This window comes from Protopterus annectens, chromosome 8.part0 (assembly GCF_019279795.1).
Source record: "Protopterus annectens isolate FY-2018-M chromosome 8.part0, PAN1.0, whole genome shotgun sequence".
NCBI classification, from domain to species: Eukaryota; Metazoa; Chordata; order Ceratodontiformes; family Protopteridae; genus Protopterus; species Protopterus annectens.
Genome location: NC_056741.1, coordinates 513235183 through 513260600, shown reverse-complemented (window position 1 = coordinate 513260600; position 25418 = coordinate 513235183). Strand labels below are relative to the sequence as shown.

At 39.6% G+C, this 25418-nt stretch overlaps 1 protein-coding gene across 1 annotated transcript; it reads right to left on the bottom strand.

Annotated features, from left to right (window-relative positions):
* Nucleotides 1–19062: 19062 nt before the first annotated feature.
* Nucleotides 19063–19827, bottom strand: LOC122808313 (melatonin receptor type 1B-like). Its single transcript, XM_044079280.1, has one exon. The coding sequence runs from the start codon at nucleotides 19825–19827 to the stop codon at nucleotides 19063–19065; it is 765 nt and encodes a 254-aa protein (XP_043935215.1).
* Between the last annotated feature and the right edge of the window lie 5591 nt (nucleotides 19828–25418).

Below are 25418 nucleotides of genomic sequence, written 5' to 3'. Positions count from 1 at the left end.
CCTCTGGCAAATATTATCACCCTGTGCATATGATGATGCCTGTGCTGCATCCCTGTCATCCACACCATCGGTGCAGGGACATGCTCATATGGTCTGATGCACAGGATGAACACACTAGGTAGACAATTGTAGATTAATATTGTTGAGTAGTGTTGACAGGCAGCAGACATACCATGTATTACAGTTTTAGAATGCATTTTGGACATTTGACAGTATGTATCATGTGTAACAACACTAACAGCATGTTGATCTTGATGCTCTGCCTTCCTCTTTCAGGTGTAGTTGCATGTGCTGGGGGATGTCAGTGTTTGCAGTTAGTGTCCCATATGTACATGTCGACTACTCACAGGTCTGTATGACAATACCTGCATGCACTTTGTAGCTTCAACTTCACAGTTATAATCTTTCATGTTTCAATTATGTTTACTGTTCTAATGATCCAAGAGCATGATAAGTGTGTAGTAAGCTACTGTGTTCAGAGCCATCACAGCCATAGTGAGTGATGTCACATGTATAGTTACCTGGAGTGGGGATGAGGTAAAAGAGTGGTATAGCGGATGACAAGGGTAAAGGCCAGTGAAAATAGTGGCTTCTCATTTGGAAGCAGTAATACCCACTGCCATGACAGCATGCAAACACAGACACACCTACACACACAGGGATTCACAGACACAGTAACACACTCTCTGACACACACACACACACACACACACACACACACACACACACACACACACACACACACACACACAGTTGCCCTTGTTCGGATGAGAACTCCTGCCTATGTGCATATCATCATTATAGTACTATGCAATTACAAGATGTGCCACAGAGATTACACATGTACAGGTAGTAAGAATGGCCTAAGATCGAGGATATCAACAGCGATACTACAGTGCAGTGAGTGTATGTGGGTAGGGAGGTTCATCAGTAGGCTATGTAACAAGTCACACCCCAGGGTGTACATGTTAACAGGTGGTTAGAATACCCATCTAAAATTGATGATATCAACATGGATACTAGATTGCATTGAGTGGATGGGGGAGGGGGCATTAACATTTCACTATTGTAAAATACAGCCTCACTCCAGGGACCGGGCAGCCAAACACACGGACAGCCATACACACACACACACACACACACACACACACACACACACACACACACACACACACACACTGTGGCATTCACAAAAATATACACCTATGTTACACACAGACACTTGATATGTGTGAGGCTCAACCACCTGCCTATGCCTTTCTTTCTACACTTCACTCTGTACTGATATCAACGACAGTGTTCAGGAGAGTGAAAACATGTGGGATGTATTTCCAACCATACGTGACATATATGGACACACACCAACACTCACATGTGCCAGTACTGTGAATCAAACACCTGCCTATCTCATGACAGGTATTACAGAAGTACAGCACTATCACATTTGCTACAAAGCTTACTCTTTCCTTTGCCAACTGTGCTGATATATGCACAATATATGTACATGGGAGGTATTACTGTTACAGGTGTCAAGAGGTTTGCCTTCAGTGTCACCCTTACTGCATTCTACGTTGTCTGTCTTCCACTTCAATTAACAAAACCAGACTTTAGCAGTTACACAGGTTATTGTAGGAATGGTTGTAACACACCAGTTAGCTGTCTTCAATAATCATTCATCTGCAAAGTAGCCCCACCACTTAGTAGTCATGGGCAAACATCTGTCCATACCTCATGTACAGCTTAATGTACTTTGAACATATCACCATATACAGTTGGCAATGTTGAGGCTGTATTGCAACAGCATGATGTACTAAGACAACAGTCACCTTCAAACATCAGGCACTGCACACACATAAAATCTAAACAAACATCAATACATGTACACATATGCGGTCTACATCAGTAAGTGCACTAGCAGGTCTAGAAGATACATTCCACACCTTCCTCACTCCATGTGTGAAACATAGCCAAGCATTACACCGTAATGGATGTTGTATTCATGTACTGGTAGGACAGAACCACCTTCACCGAGTAGCCAAGTGTACATATATGATAACAGCACATATCAGCAAGACACACACAGACTTATTCCATGTCATGCTCCTACAAACTGTTACTTGATAGTGCCATGGTGAAGCCAGGGCACTGTAATGGTCAACAGTGAGCACATCACATTTGTCACATACACCTCATGTTTACTGGAAAAGTGCCAGCAATGTGCTCTGCTAGAGCTAGGCAGTACACTCATTCAAGCATGTGTGAGGTCTGTGGCTTGTAAACATCTCACCCCAGCACGTACTGGCTATTGTGGTACTAAGGCTAATGTCCAGACAGCACACAGCATGCATGGCATGCAATTGTTGACATGGGCTATATGTAAGAGCTGTGGCCACACATGGCTGTACATGTCATGAACATATCACCTGTGACTACTTAGGAACATACAGAGTGCAGCTGGATTTCCCTGAGTCTGTCAATACAGGCCTTGTGTAGGTCCTATGATCCAGTTATTTGGGCATGTTTGTAGGCATTGCACTAGGTGGACATGTCTAATGGCTATGCCCATGCTCTAATCCAGACTAATAGCTCAGGCCCCCGGCTCAACCTGGCTTACCCAGGCCTCCACCCAGCCCCTAACCTTAAGGGTCCACTATGTAGTCCTGATAATCCATCTTTACTAACTTGTATCACTATTGAATTTTATATACTATTACCTACTGTTTTATTTTGCATATAAATGTTAGCTGACTTAATTACTCTAAGTTTTGTCACTATATTTGTTTATGTACCTCTGTTCTTTGGAGCTTTTCTCCCCGGGTCTCCATTGAAAATGGATATGTATCCAGTTGGACCAACCCGGTCAACAAATGTAAAATAAAATAAATAAATAAATAAATAAATGACATACATGCCACATGGGTTGTATGATATGATAGGTGTTATGGGTGACCAGCAGAGAGAGAATATTACCTCTGTTAACATAGATATCAAACTTTATGTACTGTTAGCATGCTATCTGCCATGTGCATGTGTGTAATGACTGTAGCCACCTGTATGTAGAAAGGATAATGAAAGCTATGGTAATGTCATCTGTGTTGTATGACTATGGGATGTACATATTCAGGGCAGGTACAGTTAGGTCATATCCAACCACGAGGGTGTTGTTTACTGGTGTACAGCAACAGTTGTCTGTGTTAATGCTGACAACATCTGAGGGACCTTGGTATGTGTACAACTGAGCTGGTTTCAAACAGTGGTATTATTGCATTACATACCACATTATGCAGCTGTGTCTGTACATAGGTATTTTGCACAGTTGATGTAGGCCTAGGTACAGTCCACCAATCGAAGGTTATCTGGTGGTCTACCATACTATGTCATACCACATATGGATGCATGTTGGTAGTCTGGGGAAAAGGTGGTGGATGTATATGAGGATACAACCTAGAATGCAGCATTTTCCACTGTCACCTGTACCTGACTCATCTGTGATGAGTTATGTTGGAGTAGTGGTCTTTACATGTGAGTAGCCTTTATGAATATGTGGACACCACCACCTGGAATGGTTCATACCAGTGTTATGGCCCACATGTCTGGATCTGAGTTATATGGTGGTAGTGCAATTGTGCACTACAGAATCTTCAGCCAGGTGTTCCTCACTGTACAGATGTCAGTATTCCCCATTGTAGGTTCTACATTGAGCAAATGGATTACTAAAGCCACACATCTAGCACTGGTTAGCATAAGCATCCAATGCAATTGTCTTGTAGGTGTCAGGGTGTTACTTCTGTGTGTAGGACATTTGCCTTGGAATGTGACTATATGGGTAAATGTGACCTAGGTATTATCCACACTCACTTGAAACATGGATGCATGTGCTCTGTGTCAAAGGCTTGTCGTTCAGTCATGACAGCCCAGAATGACAGACACTGGACAACCTCATAACAACAGCAGGACATTGGCTCATTGTTTTGGTCTAGCAGTTGCCACTCGTACCATGACATCACTGCGAGTGGCAGTAATGTGCTTGGTAGCAAATGCCCCATGTAAGGTGACGGACAGCAGCAGACATTGAGTATATAACCAATGTGAGATATACTTAGGGTAGCAGTCCTGCTAATAATAACAACTACTAACATATCTGGGAGAGGTCATCTTGACACCTGCACCTCAGTACCATTACACAATGTGGCTCGCACATTATGCTTGCAAATGCTACTGTTCCAAGTATAATGCCACTGTCCACAACCTGCTATCAATGTATGCCTTTCAGGGCAGCAAGGTGTGTGACACATGCTATAGATAGCATCCGGCTGTGTGTCCCAGTTAACCTATTGTCTGTCATGTCCACACATGTATGATTGTGTATACTTAACATATGTATGTCAGTACTTCATGTACATGTATGCATGTGTATCACACAGCACAGACACAGATATATCATTTACGGGCCACATACAGATATCTGGTAGTAAACCAGTATGATGTGCATATATACTGACAGGTAAGATGTACCTAGCTGTAAACCTGTGTGTTTACAATAGGAGTCCATTACAATGTGTTCTGTACATGTAAGTGTATGAACATGCACACTGTGGCCTTCTGTGGTTAGAATCGGAGTGCATCCCAAACATCCCTGTGCTACTAAGTGTATGAGTGTACCCACTGCCACCTTGTGTAATTTGAGTCAGTGCATCCAATAACCCCTTTGTTGCTAAATGTATGAGCAAGCCCAGTATAACCTTGTGTAGTTGTAGTCATAGTGCATCCGAAACGGCCCTGTGCTACTAAGTGTATGAGCATGCCCACTGTCACATTCTGTAATTGGAGTCAATACATACAAACAAGTTTTGTGATTATTTATGTATGAGCATGACCACTGTAACCCTGTATAGTGATAGTAGTTGTCCATTCCACAGATGGGCATACTCCAGTTCAGGTTCATGTTGTGCTACAACTATACCTCTCAGGACTACCTATGTACTACCTGCAGATGATGTGTCTTGTTTGTGCATACAGGTTGTAGTGGACACCTACTTTAAACACACAGGTTTACAGCTATGTACTTCATGACTGTTAGTATCCCTGTTGTTGTCCTCAATCTTAGAAGGGCATTCTGATTGCTTTGGAATGTGTAATCTCTCTGGCGTGTCTTGTAACTGCGTAGTACTGTAATAGTGAGCTGTAAACAGGCAGTAGTTCTATTCCCACCACTATCAACTGTGTGTGTGTGCCAGCAAATGGCTGAGTGTGAATGTGTGTATCTGCATCCTGTCATGACCATGGATTTTGCTGCATTCCAAAGAGATACCACTTTTTGCACTGGCCTTTATCCTTGTCAACTGCTAAACCTCTCTTCCCCCCTCCCCTCTCCCCCTGCAAGTAATCAGTCCTGTAATGTCACCCAGCTCAGAAGTGGAATCAGAGTAAGTTTAATTGTATGTGTTCTGTGGCACATACCACAACTGCATACCACTGTACTAGTTACCTTTACATAGGCAAGATGTGTATGCACAATACTGGCGAGTGTGTGTGTGTTTGTGTGTGTGACTACCCTGTAGCCAGACATAAACATGTGTAATGTCTTTTAACATGCTGCACACAATGGTAGCCATCTGTGGTGACTGGTGTCTACAAAGTATTACATAGTTAGGAATGGTAAAGAATGCACAGTCAAGAACGATTACAGTTGGGTATGTTATTTTCCTGTGCCACTATCGAGCAGTGATACAGAAGTGGCCACCGGGATGTAAGTCCATACCCATCATTCTCCCACCCAAACTCCACAATCCCCGGGCTAGATTACATTAGCCATAATTCCCCACCCCAAACTCCACATACACAACAACCATCCCTTCTCTGGTGAACTGATTAAGATTTAAATGTTATAACATAAGAGATGCCTCTGTTTTGTGTACACGTCAGTTCCTTTGGAACCCTTCTGTGTCACAAAGGGTGTTCAGACATGTGCATCTATATATATATATATATATATATATATATATATATATATATATATATACACACATATATATATATATATATATATATATATATATATATATATATATATATATATATATATATATATATATATATATAGATATGTGTGTGTGTGTGTGTGTGTGTCTGTGTGTGTGTGTATACACATCCCATAGTTGCATATGTAGTTATGACAGTTGTACAGATGTAGATTTGTCTTTGTTGTTTCACAGAGTACAATACATTCAAGGATACTGTACATATGTACACGAAGTGACTGTCCCATTTGTTTTCAGTACTGTGGAATACCTATAGTAAGATGCGCATTATAAAATCCATGCAACATGTATACAACCCAGATGGCTTAGTGGTAAGTCCAGTAACCTCAGTGTGCATGGCCCAGGGTTTAAGACCTGCAAGCCTTGTTGATACTGTCTATTAGGACTAAATAAGACACTTTTAAGCAGGTGTACATGTGTTTTCATGACAGTAAGCAGTGGGTACACACAGGTAACAGACATGTACAACTCACAGTACACTTGAAATGCCCAACTTTGGCAATCCTGCTGATGTCACCCACCTACAAATACACCTCTGGGAGTGCTATAACCCACTAATCTATGTAGCACATGTTGTAACTGTGTAATGCTGCAGTGTGATAGAAAAGTTTGGCAGGTGTTTTAACACCAAAATGGCAAGTGTGTTCTGTCTACCTGAGAAAGAAAAGTTGCTTTTTAAAGTATGCACACTCTTTAAAATTCCCATACTCACCTTTGGCAATCCTGCTAATGTCACCCACCTAGAAATACACCTCTGGGACTGCTGTAACCCAGTAATCTCCACAGCTCATGCTGTAGTGTGATACATTAGGTAGGGGCTCTATTCCAAGACAGGCCAACTGTGTGTGTGTGTGTGTGTGTGTGTGTGTGTGTGTGTGTGTCTGTCTGCCTGAGAAAGAAACAATGATTTTTAGAGTATGCACACTTTTTACAATTCACATTACCACTTTTGGCAAGCCTGCTGATGTCACCCACCTAGAAATACACCTCTGGGAATGCTGTAATCCAATAATCTACATAGTACATGCTGTAACTGTGTAATGCTTTAGTGTGATAAACTAGTTAGTTAGGGGTTCTGTTCAAAGGCAGACCAACTTTGTGTTAGTCTGTCTGCCTGAGAAGGCAACAATGCTTTTTAGAGTATGCACACTCTTTACAATTCACATAACACCTTTGACAATCCTGCTGATGTCACCCACCTAGTAATACACCTCTGGGGCCACTGTAACACATTAATATCCATAGCACATGCTGTAACTGCGTAATGCTGTAGTGTGATAAGCTAGTTAGATAGGGGTTCTATTCCAAGACATGGCAGGTGTATGTTTGACAGTCAGCGGCTGTGAGTGTCTAGCCACTGGACATGTTGAGGAGTGGCTTTTGTAGTTTTCCAATATGGTGTCCGTATTATATGTCACAATGTCCACCTCACGAGGAGTACAGATGTCAGCCAGCCAAGGGACTGTGTTAGCAAGCCATACCCCTACATCTGGCAAAAGGCCTGGTGAACAAAGTATGCAACCCTACTATTACCCAGAATATGTTCTGAACCCATGTGTCATACACAAACACACCTGCCTAGAATATCCCGCTATGTTGCTAGTACCCTGCACACTGATGACAGACAGTAGGCATGGTGTGATTGCAGTGGGCTGCAGAGGGCATGGCACCCTGTCCAGCAGTACAATAGGCACATAATTGCAGACAATGTGTCTTCACTATGTTCCCCACTGGATGCCTGCAACATATGTGGTGCCATCAAACGTGATCCACAAAGGCCATACAATGCCTTACACACATGCCCTGTATGGACAGATGCCAGCGACACCAGGGAATACCTATATCATGCTATGAATACAGGTGCAGGGTCAACCTGCTGTCAATAAGCAGGTCCTGCCACGCCAGGCCAGTATTGGCATATCTGAGGATAACAGTCTGTGTACACAACATGTGCCAGTTAAGCCAGGTACACTTGTATATGTCACTGTACATTATTGTGGGACATGCACATCCCAGGCAATGTCCATGTCAAGGACTATCAAACACAGATATGGCATGCATTGCAAAGCGATGGGCCATACACAATGGTAACCAGAATGACAGGACAGTTCATACAATACGCATCTGTGTGGGACATTGCAGACACTACACCCCTGAACCACACTGCACACCTTTGTCAGGTGGCGTGATGCCAAGGATTACCTCTCACCCAGCCTTGTACAGCCATCTTGCACAGCCAACAACTACACACCCATGAAGCAATGCACACATGCATGTCAGTACTGGCACCTTGTGTCTGCGTGTGGGTATGATGCTCCCAACCACAGTCACACCCAGTATAACTCCCATTGGCATACTGACTGATGTCAGACACGTTCACATGCCCTAGCCCATAGAACCTCCGGATATCCCCTGTGGTGCATGTAGTACCTGTGAATTACTGCAGTGTGTCAAACTAAGTCATTAGGAAGTGTATTTGTGAGCCTGGCAAAGTGTGGCAATGTGTCTGAGTCCCTTAGAGAGTGTGGTTGTGTTGACAATGACATCTGTTCATGTGGACAGCCATGTGTGCTACACCTAATGTATGTCTACTATATCTGTATTGCAGATGTCGCTCACCAGCACACATATATGATCTTACAGCACACCAACATGTCAGCTTTTTGGCACATGGAGTAACTGCATGCACTTGTAATAGTAATGTCTGGTCAGTCAGGGGTTTGAACTCCTGTACTGGTAGGTGTGTGACAGAGGATACTTAGGTTTTAGTCTCCAAGCCTTTCTCTGATGTACTTTGCCTCTGTCTGTCCCTCCCACACACTCTGGTGGATGTGGAGTTGTACACCTGCTCAGCAGCAGCTTGTGTTTTGTAAGTGATGGTCATGATCAGGTGATGGCCTCTGCACCTATTGCAGTCCTCCTCTAGCTGATTGCATGTGGAACAGCTGTGGTGATGTTCCCATAGCCAATCACATGGAAACACAGTACAATACCTAGAAACATCATGTTGGTGTTTGCCCATGACGGTGGCTGTGAGTGGAACCTGGATCTGGTGTTTGGTAAACAACATCACAGATGATATCTGGATATTCCTCAAACAACATGCACAGTGGAAAATAGCCAAAAGACAGGAGGGTGATGTGCCAGACATGACTACAGCATGTAAGTGTAGCTATGCTTCATTGAGACTACTGCCAGTTTAACATGTTGTGTGTGGTAATGGCTATTCTGCATGTTTTAAAACTGACAAGACAGTGCTCTGTTTGTGAGGGAACTCCCATCTGTAGGGCCATCTGTGGACTGGTCAGTGTGTGGAACCATTTGTTTCCTGTGTTGCTCACTGAACACACATTTGTGAACTGCAGAAGCATAGTGTGAGGATTGCAGTCAGTACTTGGTGATAGTGATGAGAGTTACTGCCATCGCATCCCTGATTGGACATATGCCAAATGAAACAGTGGTATGACAGTCACTGTCTGAGGTTCTCACAGTGACATGCCAATAATGGGCCACTGTTCATAGCTGAAGTCACAAGTCTTCTACACTTTGTACAGATGTCATGCAGTATATATGCATGTGTTGTGCTCCCTCTGCAAATGTATACCATCTGTTGTGTTGGGTTGATGGTCCTATCTATGCATGCTGTTATAAGTAATCCTGAATGCTGTTGAATATTACTAAGCCATATCTATGTTAAAACTACAACACCATAGGCTGTATGGGATTGGAGGTCCTGGCAGAACCTCCTGTCCCACTTCAGCTGGCCATGGCACCGAGCTCCAGCACATCTGGGGCCCAGCCTTGGACCTCCACCTCTGTTGGCTCTGCACCACTTTCTGGTGGATCTGCCACTGAGGATAGGGATTGTCCCCCTTGGGAGCATGTCCAGACAGGAACTTGTCCGCTGTCATACAGTCCCAGACATGGTGCATAGGGGGCTCAATGAGGAGTTGTGAGGCCAGATACACCAGCTTGAGGGCAGAGTGTCACATTTACAGGGTGAGCCTGCCCCTCCTAGACTGCCTCCAGCACAGCCACCTTTGCGGCTCTTTTGGTGCAGTGGTGGCTGCCCATGGCTGGGGACCTCCATCCCACTGCTCCATCTGGGGGCTCATGGGCTTGTGACTGCCGAACACCCCTCCCCGTCCAAGGTGTATCCCCCCCCATGTGTCATATACCGACCCTGTATGCTGTCTTGTCTGTCATCCAACCCAACCTATCCTCCACGAGCATACCTACTCTCCTTCCCCCACATCCCACTCTCACCCTACAGAAACAAAAGGCCAATCTGTTCCTAGAACATTTTCCCCATACATAGCTGTCCATTTCACACATGTGTCTACTGGTCACATGTAACCTTTTTAATTTGCATCACAACATACTCCAGTTGTCCTCACCCCTGTCTCTCAGGCACACGATCCTGGTATGCACATGACTCCTAAAGGTTCCAGGTACATGTGATACAGATGACCCCATTGTACACATGACACTACCTGTCCCTCTATGGTTACCCCATTTACCTTTTTCATGATGATGATTTTGCACACAACACATTGCATGAGTACTGTTCTAGCATAATGATTGGACAGGAACTGTTGTGTTAATGTAAATAAAATGCACAGAGTGATGTAATTGGCTAATGGACAAAGGTTTGCAAGTATTAATGACACATGACTGTCTGAAGGAGTCTTGAAATTACATAGGACAACACTACTACATAATACAGGTGTTTCCCTTTTCATTTCTTTTTAATGCTTTGTTGTCACATGGGATGTTCTTGATATATCTATATCTATATATATATATATATATATATATATATATATATATATATATATATATATATATATATATGTATGTATCTATATCTGGACATAAACACACACACATACATCTACATGATGGAATACATTTCCTATACTGTTGAATGACTATGCTGGATGATATGTTTGTGATAACATCTGATGTCTGTATATCTGCCTTGGCTTAGTGGTATATCACATTGGCTGTGGTGTGCATGGTCCTGGTTTTGAGCCTTGCAGAGGCCATTTATTTTGTTTCTGGGCAGAACAAGGCCGTTGGATACGGAGTGATTAAGGCACATTAAAGCAGTTGTGAGCAGGTATGCGTGGGTTTGAGTGGAGCTAAGCAATGCTAACCTCCGGTTACAGTTTCTTACACGCAGTTAGCCTCTACATTGCTTCACCAGTGTGATACTCGCATACCGGCAGCCAAACAGGCTTACACCCGCTTGCTCCCGCACTTGCAAATGCACTGCATTTGGTGTTTGCATCTGACACTCACACCCCTGGGTGGGAGTGAGGACTACGATATTACCTTGTGATGCCCATTACATCAGATTACATGCCTACAGTATTGGGAATGGCTGCCCATTGGGCATAAGCATGCCATTCGACTGTATGGAATCCGCGGCCTGTCCAGAGTTTGATTCATACTATTGGTGAGTTCCTCTTACAATCTGCACTTGTCTGGCTAATACATGGGAAGTGACACCATTCAATACAAACAAGTAATTGGGTTTTGGAACCCACATCCTTCTGCTGAGTCATGCTACTGCATACCTATTATTCTATCATCTTTCTAAGGTTGTAAGTGGAATATGTGCTTTCTGTCCCTATCAGACCTCTGAAATGATTGGAGACAAATATCAACTGAATCAGGGACAAGTCATGACAACATCAGGGACACATTTAAAATATTAGTGCTATTAACTTGACACATTGACAGACTCAGTGCATATGAATTAATACACATTTTCTGAGGTAAATGACGTTTATAACTCTTAATTGTTGTCATTATTCATTACGTGTAATTCACCACCTTTCCTCCAAAAGTCACTAGTTTTAGGAGGGATTAAGTGGGACAGAGTTAGAATTTGAGTCAAAATTAGGGACGTCCCTGGAAATCATGGAGAGTTGAGAGCTATTGTCCCTATTTGTTCCCCCAGTGGTTCATGTCCTGTCAAGTGGATTTGCTCTTAGGGGTTGAGAGGTATGGGCGTAAGCTAGGCCCATTATGGAATATTACTTACATCCCCGGTACAGTCCTAATTCGACTGCACCAGCCAACACCTGCATGCCTATGCCCATAATTGCATACCCATAGTTCCCCCACCTGCCCCTCCTCTACAGCACTCATCCTTACTGTGAGTGCAGGTGGGGTATTAACACACCACTACACACTGCCCACTCTCTGTGTGTCGGGACACATGTAGTACGTTGTGTCGACCCATGGGTTATCAGGCTTGCACAACCTACTGGTCCATGTACGTCTACAGCCTGGTTAGATAAATCATTACAGGGACTGACTCCAATAATCAGTAAGTTTTGGGTGTCCCACAAGGAACATCGATGTCTTTGTTTCAAGATTAGACCTGGCAGGTCTCTCCCACTGGTAGTATCCTGCCGGTGGTCTGGGAAGCAGTGGTTTGTTTACTTTTATTGTGTGTCTGTATGTCTCACCGGCCTAGCTGGGGGGGGGGTTGATTCTATCTGTTACATGTTTGTTGATTGTACCCCTGACCCCATACGCACGGCCTGTGAACATATGTAATTCGCAACTGCTCTATCATATCCTAGCTATATTCATGTGTATATTTACAGTCACATATGTATATATATATATATACATATATATATATATATATATATATATATATATATATATATATATATCTATATACATATCTGTATATGTATGTATACATGTATATATGTATATATTGCTGTCTATATATATATATATATATATATATATATATATATGTAAAACAACATATGGGTCTATGGGTGTCTGCATATGTATGTATCTATATGTGGGTATGTATATGTATTCTGTCTCTGTATGTATACATTTGTATTATGGACAGTTATATCTCTATGTCGCTATGGGTAGATATACACACACATACCTCTACATATATACATCTACATCTGGTTATTCCTTTCCTTGCCATATAGATTACACTTTGCTGCAGTGGGACTCGTAGTGGGTGTGGCTGGTCGTTGGGCGATGCCTCTGCCCAATGAACACATTCTTTTACATCCCTGGGGCTGTCCATATAGGCTTACATCAGCCAACACCTGCACACCTAGACCCATAACAAGCTACCTATAGTTCCCCCACCCACACCTCCTCTACAGCACCCATCCTTACTCTGGGTCCTGGTCGGGTCTGAACAAACCACTACACGCTGCCCACTCTCCACTTCACAGGACCCATGTCATACATTGTCTCGACCCATGGGTCATCAGGCTTTCCCACCCTTGTATTCTAGCTATATACACACCCCAGCCAGAATGTTCGGCGTATCACCATCTTTTGGTCTTATGTCAATTATTGGGGTGTCCCGCAAGGGACGCTCCTGTCTGTGTTCCAAGATTAGATTTCATGGGTGCACTGTGTACCCATCCCGGTTGTATCCTGCCTGTGGTCTTGGGAGCAGTGGACTATTTACATTGTTTGCGGGTTTGTGTGTATGTTTCCCATGTCTGGCTGGGGGGGGGTGGAAGGTCATGCTACGTGTTTCATGTTTCATGCTTGGGCCCTTCACTGCCATTGGCATAGCCTGTGAACATATGTCATTCTTGTGTGCTGTTTCCTATCATAGCTGTATATCTGTGTATATCTATGCACACACACATACACACACACACATATATATATATATATCTATAATATATATATATACATATATATATATATATATATATATATATATATATATATATATATATATATGTATATGTCTGCAACTATATATATATATATATATATATATATATATATATATATATATATATATATATATATATATATATATATAGATATATATATATATATATATATATATATATATATATATATATATATATATATATATATGTGTGTGTGTGTGTGTCTGTTAAGCAATGCATACCCCTCGCAAACGCACTTACACATGCTTATTGGTGTTTATATATGCTTAAACCTGCTTACTAGTGCCTTATTCATTATGACACTGACACTTCACTCCAGTTCACTTTTAATTGTTATTTTGCAGGTTGTACAGCAGACAGATGTTGAAATATGTTCATGTACAGGTTACCGATGGAAAATGGTATGTGATGCAGTGGGATTCGGAACGGGAATGTCTGTTCATTAGGCGGTTGCTCTAACCAATACACTATTGCTGTGCTGCTTCATTTGCATATATACCCATATACCCATTACTCCTGGTTCCCCAAACACCCACTCCACTGCCTCACTAACACTGCAGTCATCCATTCTTCAGTTGGATTTGCGGTGTATCCACACAACTACACATTGGCCACTCTACTCCTGTAGACCCATCCCATCGGTTGACTTACTCCATGTATCCTCAGAACTCCCAAACTTTTAGTCCACAAACATTGGTGACATGAGTGACCAAAATGACACTATTCACAATTTTTGGGTTGTCCCACATGGGACACACATGTCTTTATGTCAAGATTAGACTCTATACTTCATTACATCCTTACTCCCGTTAACATGACACTAAAATAAATTAATAAGTATGACTATGTGGTAATGCACACGTTACACATAAGAACCTAATTATGTACGTGTTTGGGGTATTTCTTTTACAAATAGACCGGTTTAGTAATTCGCATTGCCATAGCAGGCAGATCACAGGAATGATTCCATGTGTGAGAAAGTCCTCACATTTGATTTTTTCAGCACAGCACTGACTTCGGGCATTGTACACACTTCTATGTTTTAGCAGTTTTGTCCCTTCCCTCTTATGCATGACCTATTATTCTATCTACTGTCGAGGTTTTTAAGGGCACATTCATGTTATTTATGTCTGCAAATGGAATGAATGTGTTACAGAGAATGTACTTTTACATATAGATGTCTGCATGTGTGTATGCATATATACTTTTAACAAACTTGCTGACCTCCACGAGGTGGTCCAATTCGAACCAGCCAATCCAACTCTGGCATGCCCTGATCCATAATTTTATACCCATAGTTCCTCCACCCCACCCAAGTTCAACATACACGCATACCATCCGTTGTCCGGTTGCTGCTGTAGCCATGACACACCTCCACACATTGCCCTCTCCTGAGCGTTAGGGATCCTACACGTATGTTGTCCCAACCCATGTATTTTCAGGCTCTCCCACCATTTAATCCTTGAACATACCTGCCCTTGCTTGTGTAATGGTTGGATGGCCAAACATCCTATCAGTTTTTGGGTAGTCCCACCAGGGAATACCCTCTGATTGTAAAGTAGACTTAGCAGATCAACAATGTTACTCCCACTGGTAATTTTCCTGCCTGTGGTGTGAGTAGCAGTGCTTTGCTCACTCTTGCCCAGCTTGATATGACATACACTGACAGCGCTATATAATACTGGGGTTGCTGTTGATTCCCTTCTCATTCCTTTTGTATGCTTTATTGTTACGTCGTTCATTCTTCATATGTATATATAAATATATATATATATATATATATATATATATATATATATATATATATATATATATATATGTATATTATATATCTGTAAATACTTATATACATTTCCTATGCTGGGCACTGCTTACACCCATGCAAGTGTACTCAGACTTGCTTACTGGTAGTTATATATGTTTACTGCTGCTTATTTGTGCTTACACCTGCTTACTAGTGCCTTAATCATTATGACAGTACCACTTTGATAGAATGACATTTAGTTAAACATCACATGCAATACTCTTATGTTGGTTTTACAGCAAAACGACATTCATTCCACATGGAAAATGATATATGCTATTGTTGGTCTTGAACCGTGAATGCCTGTTTGTTAGGTGGATGCTCTAAACACTACACTATTGACGTGTACGTTGATTCCACATGTTTTGTTCTATTTGAATGATTTTGATGTGTAAGCTATGCTTGGCAGAGGCCAGCAACGTGCAAACATGCTGCACTTTGCTTACACCTTCGATATTGCAGCAATACAATTGTATAATAGGGACACTGGGAATATAATTGTGAAAGTTCTAGGGACGGGGTTCAACATTCCACTATGTGCTTGTGTGTTTACTACTTCGATTTTATTTCACTGTTCGTGGACACTCTTGTATGCTTAGCGTACACTTCAGTATGCATGGACACTGACTTACTGACTTAATATTAGAGGTAGGCAAGGGTGGGAGGTTGGCATAATAGTTAAGGTAAATGAAAAAAGAGACAATGACCAATGATCTCACAGCCACGGACTCACCAATAAGTATACGACCACCTCTGCTTCTAATAAAATGTTTATTCCACAAAAAGGAATGAAGACCACAATTAGTATAAACACAAATGGTTAAGTGCTTTCACCAACAAACACAGTGGGCTTCATCAGAACATTTTTGCTAAACTTAATTTGCCTTATATTTAAAATTTGGTGCCAAAAGTCAACGGATACATAGCTTGCAAACGTTTATCCATTTAAAGCAATACCTGTATAATAATCAGTATTTACTAACTCTCCCACAACTATCGTATCCATTAAAGGCACTTCAAAAAAGTATATAAAGGAGTGTGTTTCCACAAAAGAAACCATAACTCCTTCCAAAAAACAAGAATCTAAAAATGTATATATATTTCTATACACTTTGAAAATGTGGATGCTGAAACAAGTATCGTATAAAAAACAATAAAAATCAATAAAGATCCTATCCTAAACTTATACAGCTGACACATTTTACATTAACAACATATAACATTCTGATAAATAAACACAAAAAGAGTATAAAATAGAAATATTGTACCCGAAGCCCATCTGATAAACTTAATGTATGATTAAGCTGTAACATAGGTGCTAAATTCACTTCTTGCACTACTAAAATAATTATATACTGTAATATATAAAAATGAAGTAAATAATATATATAATAAATAGTTAATTGATTTAGTTAATTAATTGATGTTAAATGTAGAATGCAATTAATTGAAATATGTAATTTCTACTAACACCTAAATTATTATAACCGAACTATACCCAGTTTGTATTTCATAAGCATTATTTCATCTTTAAAATACATAAAATATTGTTTCATCACTAAATATTATTTCATCTCTAAAATAGGTTTACATGGGATATGATCATTAAGGCCTGGTGAAGTTGCTGCATCCAGATACAATTGCCACCAAACTTCCTTAAAACTCAACAGGGCTTTATGGTCACCCCCTCTGGGGTCCATTTTGATTGTTTCTAAGATGGCAAATTTGAAGTTATGCGTGTCACCCATCTTTTCAATATGTCTGTATAAGGAACTGGTGGAGTCCTTCTTCCTAATGTTGTACAAATGATCGTAAATTTGCTTTCTAAAACACCTCTCTGTCTTACCTATATAATAACTTACACATTTAATTTACACATATAATTTCAAATTTGCCATCTTAGAAACAATCAAAATGAACCCCAGAGGGGGTGACCATAAAGCCCTGTTGAGTTTTAAGGAAGTTTGGTGGCAATTGTATCTGGATGCAGCAACTTCACCAGGCCTTAATGATCATATCCCATGTAAACCTATTTTAGAGATGAAATAATATTTAGAGATGAAACAATATTTTAAATATTTTAAAGATGAAATAATGCTTATGAAATACAAACTGTGTATAGTTCGGTTATAATAATTTAGGTGTTAGTAGAAATTACATATTTCAATTAATTGCATTCTACATTTAACATCAATTAATTAACTAAATCAATTAACTATTTATTATATATATTATTTACTTCATTTTTATATATTACAGTATATTATTATTTTAGTAGTGCAAGAAGTGAATTTAGCACCTGTGTTACAGCTTAATCATACATTAAGTTTATCAGATGGGCTTCGGGTACAATATTTCTATTTTGTACTCTTTTTGTGTTTATTTATTAGAATGTTATATGTTGTTAAAGTAAAATTTGTCAGCTTTATAAGTTTAGGATAGGATCTTTATTGATTTTTATTGGGTTTTTTTTACGATACTTGTTTCAGTATCCACATTTTCAAAGTGTATAGAAATATATATCATTTTTTAGATTCTTGTTTTTTGGAAGGAGTTATGGTTTCTTTTGTGGAAACACACTCCTTTATATACTTTTTTGAAGTGCCTTTAATGGATACGATAGTTGCGGGCGAGTTAGTAAATATTGATTATTATACAGGTATTGCTTTAAATGGATAAACGTTTGCAAGCTATGTATCCGTTGACTTTTGGCACCAAATTTTAAATATAAGGCAAATTAAGTTTAGCAAAAGTGTTCTGATGAAGCCCACTGTGTTTGCGGGTGAAAGCTATTAACCATTTGTGTTTATACTAATTGTGGTCTTCATTCCTTTTTGTGGAATAAACATTTTATTAGAAGCAGAAGTGGTCATACACTTATTGGTGAGTCCGTGGCTGTGAGATAATGGTTAAGGTGTTTACCTTATAAACACAAGGTCCAGGGTTTGATTCTCAGATAGGGTAAATGGCTAGGCTTAAAATGGCCTACAAAGGCAGTTAGCCTAGTATTAACCTATGAACCTAATAGTAAGCATAGTAGGTTGTGCAACTGTCGGGGCATGTTTATGCCTCCGTAGACCACTTGTGCACACCCCTTGCACTCTCACACATTTCTTGTGCATGTCGAGGGTGCGGCAGTGCACCCTCATACATATTCATATGGCGCTGCTGCACTATCTGTAATGAGGATGCTTGGCGCAAGGGTAAAATCATCCTTGCACCAAGCTTCTTGAATCCCGGGTTGTATCCAGGCAAGTGATAGGACATTAATGCAAAGTGATTTCATATTATTTCAATTTGCCCAGTACTTTCACTGAATCTAATAGAGATAGCTAGGTAATTCTTTATGAGTGTGTATACTGGCTTTCATAATGATTCTATGCATAAATGCAGGATATAGGTTATGAACTGAAAATATGAAATGATCTTTAACGCGATAATTTTATAAGGCATACTTTTATTTTTAAATATCTATTTCATCTACTTGTTGATGTATTTCCTATTTCTTCCTGCATGCGATTCTGAAAACATGAAATATTTCTGCAGAAAAAGATAAAATTATATTTTTATACTCATCGCGAAAATTTTTATTGAAAGTCCCATAAATAATTGCATTCATGCTACTATGGAAATATGTTAAGAAATAGGTTATAATAGCAAACCATTCAGAAAATTGTTCTACAAGTTTAGGATTTATACTTAGTATTAAACCAATGACACCAGAAGGACCCCAACAGACAATATAAACAGTAAAAACTAGAAACATTATAAAGAATTGTCGCAGTTCATTTGGCTTTAACTTTTCTTTAGCATCTTGCCTGACACGGTACTTAACTTGAATGATCAGTATCCAGATATTTATGTAACAAAATAACACAACAATAGTAGGTGTTACAAAGTGGACAAGCTCCAAAATGAGTGTATAAACTGGATTTGCAGAGCGTACAACAGTGCAAGCATACACAACCGGATCATATTTAAACATCTGTAAAACCTGCATTGGAAGCCAAGTAGAAATGCCTAATGTCCATACAATGCCAATGATGATGTATGTGTTTCTCTTGCTGTACATTTTCTCATATCTTGCACTATGACAGATACAGAAATACCTATTAATTGCAATGGCTGTGATGTTATACACTGATGATGCATTGCATATAACAAGTAGGGCTGAACTGGCACGACAGTGATCTTCTTCCAGTATCCAGTCACCATGAAGAATAGAGATTAACGTTGTCTGATAAGGATAAGCTGCTACTCCCATATCTGCCACTGATAAGCTTATAATGAAGTAATTGCCTATAAGACAAAATGCTAAGAAAAGATACATAAGGGATATTATAAATGTAATTTAAAACAAGCTAACACTTGAGCAAACATTACAGGCATCAAAATAAATTGTACTTATTTTTGGATGTTAGAAATGACTGGTGAACCCATATTTCAATGTAAAGCTATTTCACAAAAATTGTGCATTTAATTATATTCTCTATACTGTCATTATGCTTGCTGATTCTCAACAACTTAAATTTCTGCACTCAATATATGGAAAGATAATGCAAACATACATGATGCCACGATTGTGTGCTTGCGTGTCTATTTACTCATTTATTAAGTTATAATGCCAAAGTTCCCGTTACAGAACCCAATGAAGGCAGTTCCACAAATCCAGGCAGACTCTTCAGTCCAATATCGTAGTAAAATCAAAACGTTTAATAATTAAACGTAACAGTTGGTACAGATATATGAAACAAATACATAAAACTTAGTTAAGCGCTTTCATTTCCTTCATAAACGGAAACTTCATCAGAATAAATTATTCAACAGTTTAACACTCATATATATTATGCAGTTAATTGGTCTAATTAAGAAACTTTTTATTCAAGACCCAAGCATTTAAAGAACCAGGATGGAATAACTATTATTGATTTTCAGGACCACTAATACAATATAAATAAAAAAATATATAAATAAAAAATATATAAAATATGCGTGTATTTTTTGTATATGGCATAGCAATGTGTAAATTCGATTTAATAGAAAGCTCCCAGTTAAATAAAAAACTTTCAGTTAAATAACACTTCATAGAAACTATGTTCTTTTGTATTTTTGAAAAATGAATTAATTAGTTGATCGAATTTTTAAATTACTATTAAAGTAAAATAAATATTGATATTAATCAGCTTCCCTAAAATTCATTTCTGATAGTTCATCTTTAACACTCTTAACATATAAAACGTAGAATATAAAATATAAAATACAAGTGTTTAAACGTTGAACATACATATAAAATACAATATACATATAAAAGCAGTTTATAAATCATAAGAATAATAGTGAAAACCAACAGTATACATTAACTCTCATTGCCCATATGTCAAATATTGTTCCTATCCGTAATAATGTATGTAAGGAGTGTTTTTCTTAAAAATATATATATAAATGTAAATAAATAAAAATAAATAAAAATATATGTACGTGTTGTGTGTACACACACACACACACACACACACACACACACACACACACACACACACATACACACACACACACATGTTCGTTGTCAATTATGTAATTCCCTATGGTTTTTAACCTTGTTCTGTGTTTTCCTTTTAACTTTATTAGCTCTTAGTTTTAAAACGGGTAAAAGGGAAACATGATCGTTCAGCCCAGGGGGTATATTGGAATCCAATCTCAGTTGCCAAATGAGTTCTCTATAACTAAGCTGGTTTTCCCAATCCCCACCTCTGTTGTTTTTGGGTACCTTTTCCAGAACCCAAAATTTAAAATTAGCCTGTTTACAAGTTAAAGTGTGTCGATAAAGGGCATTGGTTTCCTTTTTTCTGTTAATATCGTATATGTGTTCATAGACTCTCTGACGGAGATGTCTTTCAGTCTTTCCCACATAGTGTCCCCAACATAATGTACAGTAGGCCAAATATACAACTCAACTAGTATAACATGTACAGTGGCATTTCCCTTTTAGTGTAAACTGAATATTAGGTAATATAATTTCATCCGTATTGGCAATAAATGTACATTGGGAGCACTTACCACAGCGAAATGTGCCCTTTCTTTTATTATCCACCTCATGTTGTTTCCTTTCAAATATAGTTTTAAATTTGGTCTCCTTCTAAAATTATACCATAAACATCTATCAAATATACCTAACCTATTTGGCATACTCTTTAAAATGTCCCAAGTCCTGTTGAAAACCCTTCTTACCAAATTAGTGTTAACATTGTATGTCATAACTAAGAAGGGAGTTTCTAAAAAAGTATTGGGAATTACATTGTTGGCAATAACGAGGTTAGTATCTGTGGTGTTATGGTCAGTAGTGGTATCAATACTCAACAAAGGGACATATTTTGTCCCCCATCCCTTAATTATTTCCTCCTTCAAAGGAATAATGATGGATTCGGGGTAGCCTCTTTCTAAAAATAGTTTGTGCACATACTCTCATTAATTAAATCACCGTATCTTGTAGTCATCTGGGCCACTCTGACCATCTGTCCCTTAACAATATTTTTCTTCTGTAATGGGGGATGATTACTACCATAGTGAAGGTAAGAATTCGAGAAACAAGCTTTCCTATAAATACTGGATGTGTATAACCTATTTATATAATCTTTCTTGATAGTTAAATCCAAAAAATGCGTTTCATTCAAGTTAAATTCATGTGTAAACTGAAGAAAGGTAGTGGACGTATTTAAGTACTGTAATGCCTCAAGGGCCTCATCAGGAGTACCCCCCCCACACAATCAAAATGTCATCCAGGAAACGTTAATATTTAATGATATTAACCATAAAAGGTGAGTTGAAAACAAAATGTAATTCCCAAAATAACATAACAATGTTGGCAAAAATGGGGGCACACGCTGCCCCCATTGCCACACCATCATGGTTCTTTAAATGCTTGGGTCTTGAATAAAAAGTTCCTTAATTAGACCAATTAACTGCATAATGTATATGAGTGTTAAACTGTTGAATAATTTATTCTGCTGAAGTTTCCGTTTCTGAAGGAAATGAAAGTGCTTAACTAAGTTTTATGTATTTGTTTCATATATCTGTACCAACTGTTACGTTTAATTATTAAATGTTTTGATTTTACTATGATATTGGACTGAAAAGTCTGCCTGGATTTGTGGAACTGCCTTCATTGGGTTCTATAATGGGAACTTTGGCATTACAAGTTTATTTTCTCCCATTTTCCATCAAGTGTGGTTACTGGTGTCATTTATTAAGTTAGTTATTTATACGTAGGTGAACCAGATTATTACAGACATACCAGTATAATCACAGACTAATTGCAAACAGCAAATAAATAGCAATATAAATAATAAAATAAAAAACAAATTGCATAGATCTCTAATGGTCACAAAATTAGGCAAAACAATATTAAAAAAAAAAAAAAATATATATATATATATATATATATATATATATATGGTTCTACCTGACTTCGTCGACAGCGCAGAAGACCGACATCGGAATCCGGAGCTCCAGAAGATCGAAAGTGAAGAAGACCGACGCGAATCGCGAGTGGCAGAACATCGACAATGCAGAAGACCGACACGACGGATGACAACACCAACGCCGAGGATGCCGACATGGGGAAAGGCTGTGTGAGTATGCGGTAGTGACGGACGTTAGGGTGCGAGGCAGGTAAGTGTGGAGATTGACGGTCTGTGGGGATAGGGGTGGGTTAAGTGAGTTAGGGTTAGGGAGGCGATAGGGGTGCCTTAAGTGAGTTCGGGTTAGGGAGCGATAGGGTGGGTTAAGTGAGTTAGGGTTAGGGAGGCGATAGGGGTGGGTTAAGTGAGTTAGGGTTAGAGCGATAGGCGGGTTAAGTGAGTTAGGGTTAGGGAGCGGGTAGGTAAGTGTGCGATAGTGACGGACCTTAGGGTTAGGGTAAGGTTTAGTGTGGGCTTGTAAGGATTTTGGTGTGCTTGTGTTGTGTGTGTGGTTTGTGGAATGGGGATGTGTTTTGTTTTTAATTGTTATTGTGGTGTGTGCAGTGTATGGGGTTTCGTGTTTGTGTACCGTCGGTTATTTCGTTGTCGGTTATGTGTGGTTTCGTGTTTATGGACTGTCGAATATGTGGTGTCGGTGATGTGGTTGTCGGTGTTGTGTGGTTTCGACTATGTCAGGTAGAACCATATATATATATATATATATATTAACTTATGTTTTATTTATATATACACTTTCCTCTCTCTCTCTCTCTCTCTATATATATATATATATATATATATATATATATATATGTGTGTGTGTGTGTGTGTGTGTGTGTGTGTATACTACACACTACACAATGTTATCAGTAAATATAAATCTAATAAAACATTATAAAATATAAATGTAAGTTGTAAGCATCTGACAGCCATCCCAGTAAAGCTAAGTTAAAGTTAAATAATTACATCAGAACTATTATGGTTTTTACCTGTAATAACACTTTCCCCCAGATTTATGAAGCCCTTTATAGCATGCAGGATTAGTTTAAGAGCTATGTTTGTCAATATGGCCGACGTGCGATCCAGGAACGAGCTCCTGGGACGTGCACGTGAGCTCTTACACTAATCCTGCACTGACCGAGCTTCTGTATGCAAATTACCCTCATTTGCAGGTGAAAACCATGCAAATGAGGGTAATCTGTGATACAGGAAGCTGGCAGCTCTCAGTGTAGGACGAGTACAGTGTGTAGAAATGTACTCGGTTAGTAACCGAGTACATTTCTGCACTCTACAAAACGGAGCTATGACAGCTCCAAATAAAGGCTCCATATCATTGAGGAAGCATGCCAATGGCCAAGTAGAAGGCCATTGGCATTGCAAAATGTTTAAAAAAGAAAAATAAACAACTTTTATTTTTTTCGCTGATCTCACCTGTTTAAGCATAGGGCAGCGGTGTGCAAATGGGACCAGGGGGAAAATAATAAAATAAACCTAAAATAAGCAGTCTAACTAAAATCAGTATTCTGCCATGCAAGTCAAGGGCAGGCAGAAGACAACCTGGCCAGTGAGTAATGGTTGCTAAGGGGGGAGGCTCAGTGTGGGACACATGTATCTATGCATTAGCAGGCAATCCTATGCAAATGAGTGAAAGGTTAGTGAATCCCAGATTTTCCCAGGGTGTGAGGAAGGTCCCAACAGTGTAAGAGTATAAATAGCCGGGTGCAAGACTAGGATATAGGTGACATCATGGGGGGATGTCAGGCATACTGTAAGTGGATTGGAGCCCTGTGGCCCGGGATTGCTCCTAGCTTAGTACAGCTAAGCTAGGGTTGTGTCTAAACCTGCCTAGCACTCTTTACAAAGTGTAAGCAGGTGTGCGCACAGTTTACCAGGTTTCACAGGAAGAAAAAAGAAGTTAAACTAGGAAATAGCAGCTCTGTGCATATATGAGTACTCCGTTTGTGCGGCATGCACACAGGCTTAAACAGGGAGGCAATGGGAAGGGAAAACAGCAGTATGAAGGTAATCAAGGAAAACGAGCTTAGCTGACAGGTGAAATGTATAAGAATCAGCCAATTACACAGGAAGCAGACCTGCCCAGCCCAGCACACCACTATAAACTATGGAAACACCTTTCCTCCTTGGTTTTCCTAAAAACGCTGCACCACCGGTGTATACAGACGGGGAAATTTTACAAAACGAAAGCAAGAGAAAAAATGTTAGGGGCTACTTTTGCTATCATAAACCAGCATGTGCAAGAGATGAAGGGTGGAGAGGATGTGAATGCTGCTGAGCAACCCACAGTGAGGAGATGGAGAAGAGTGTACAGATCCAGGGTAACCTACCAAGGGTTACATGAGCTGGAGAAAGTGGAGTGCTATAGGGTGGACAGGGACCTCCT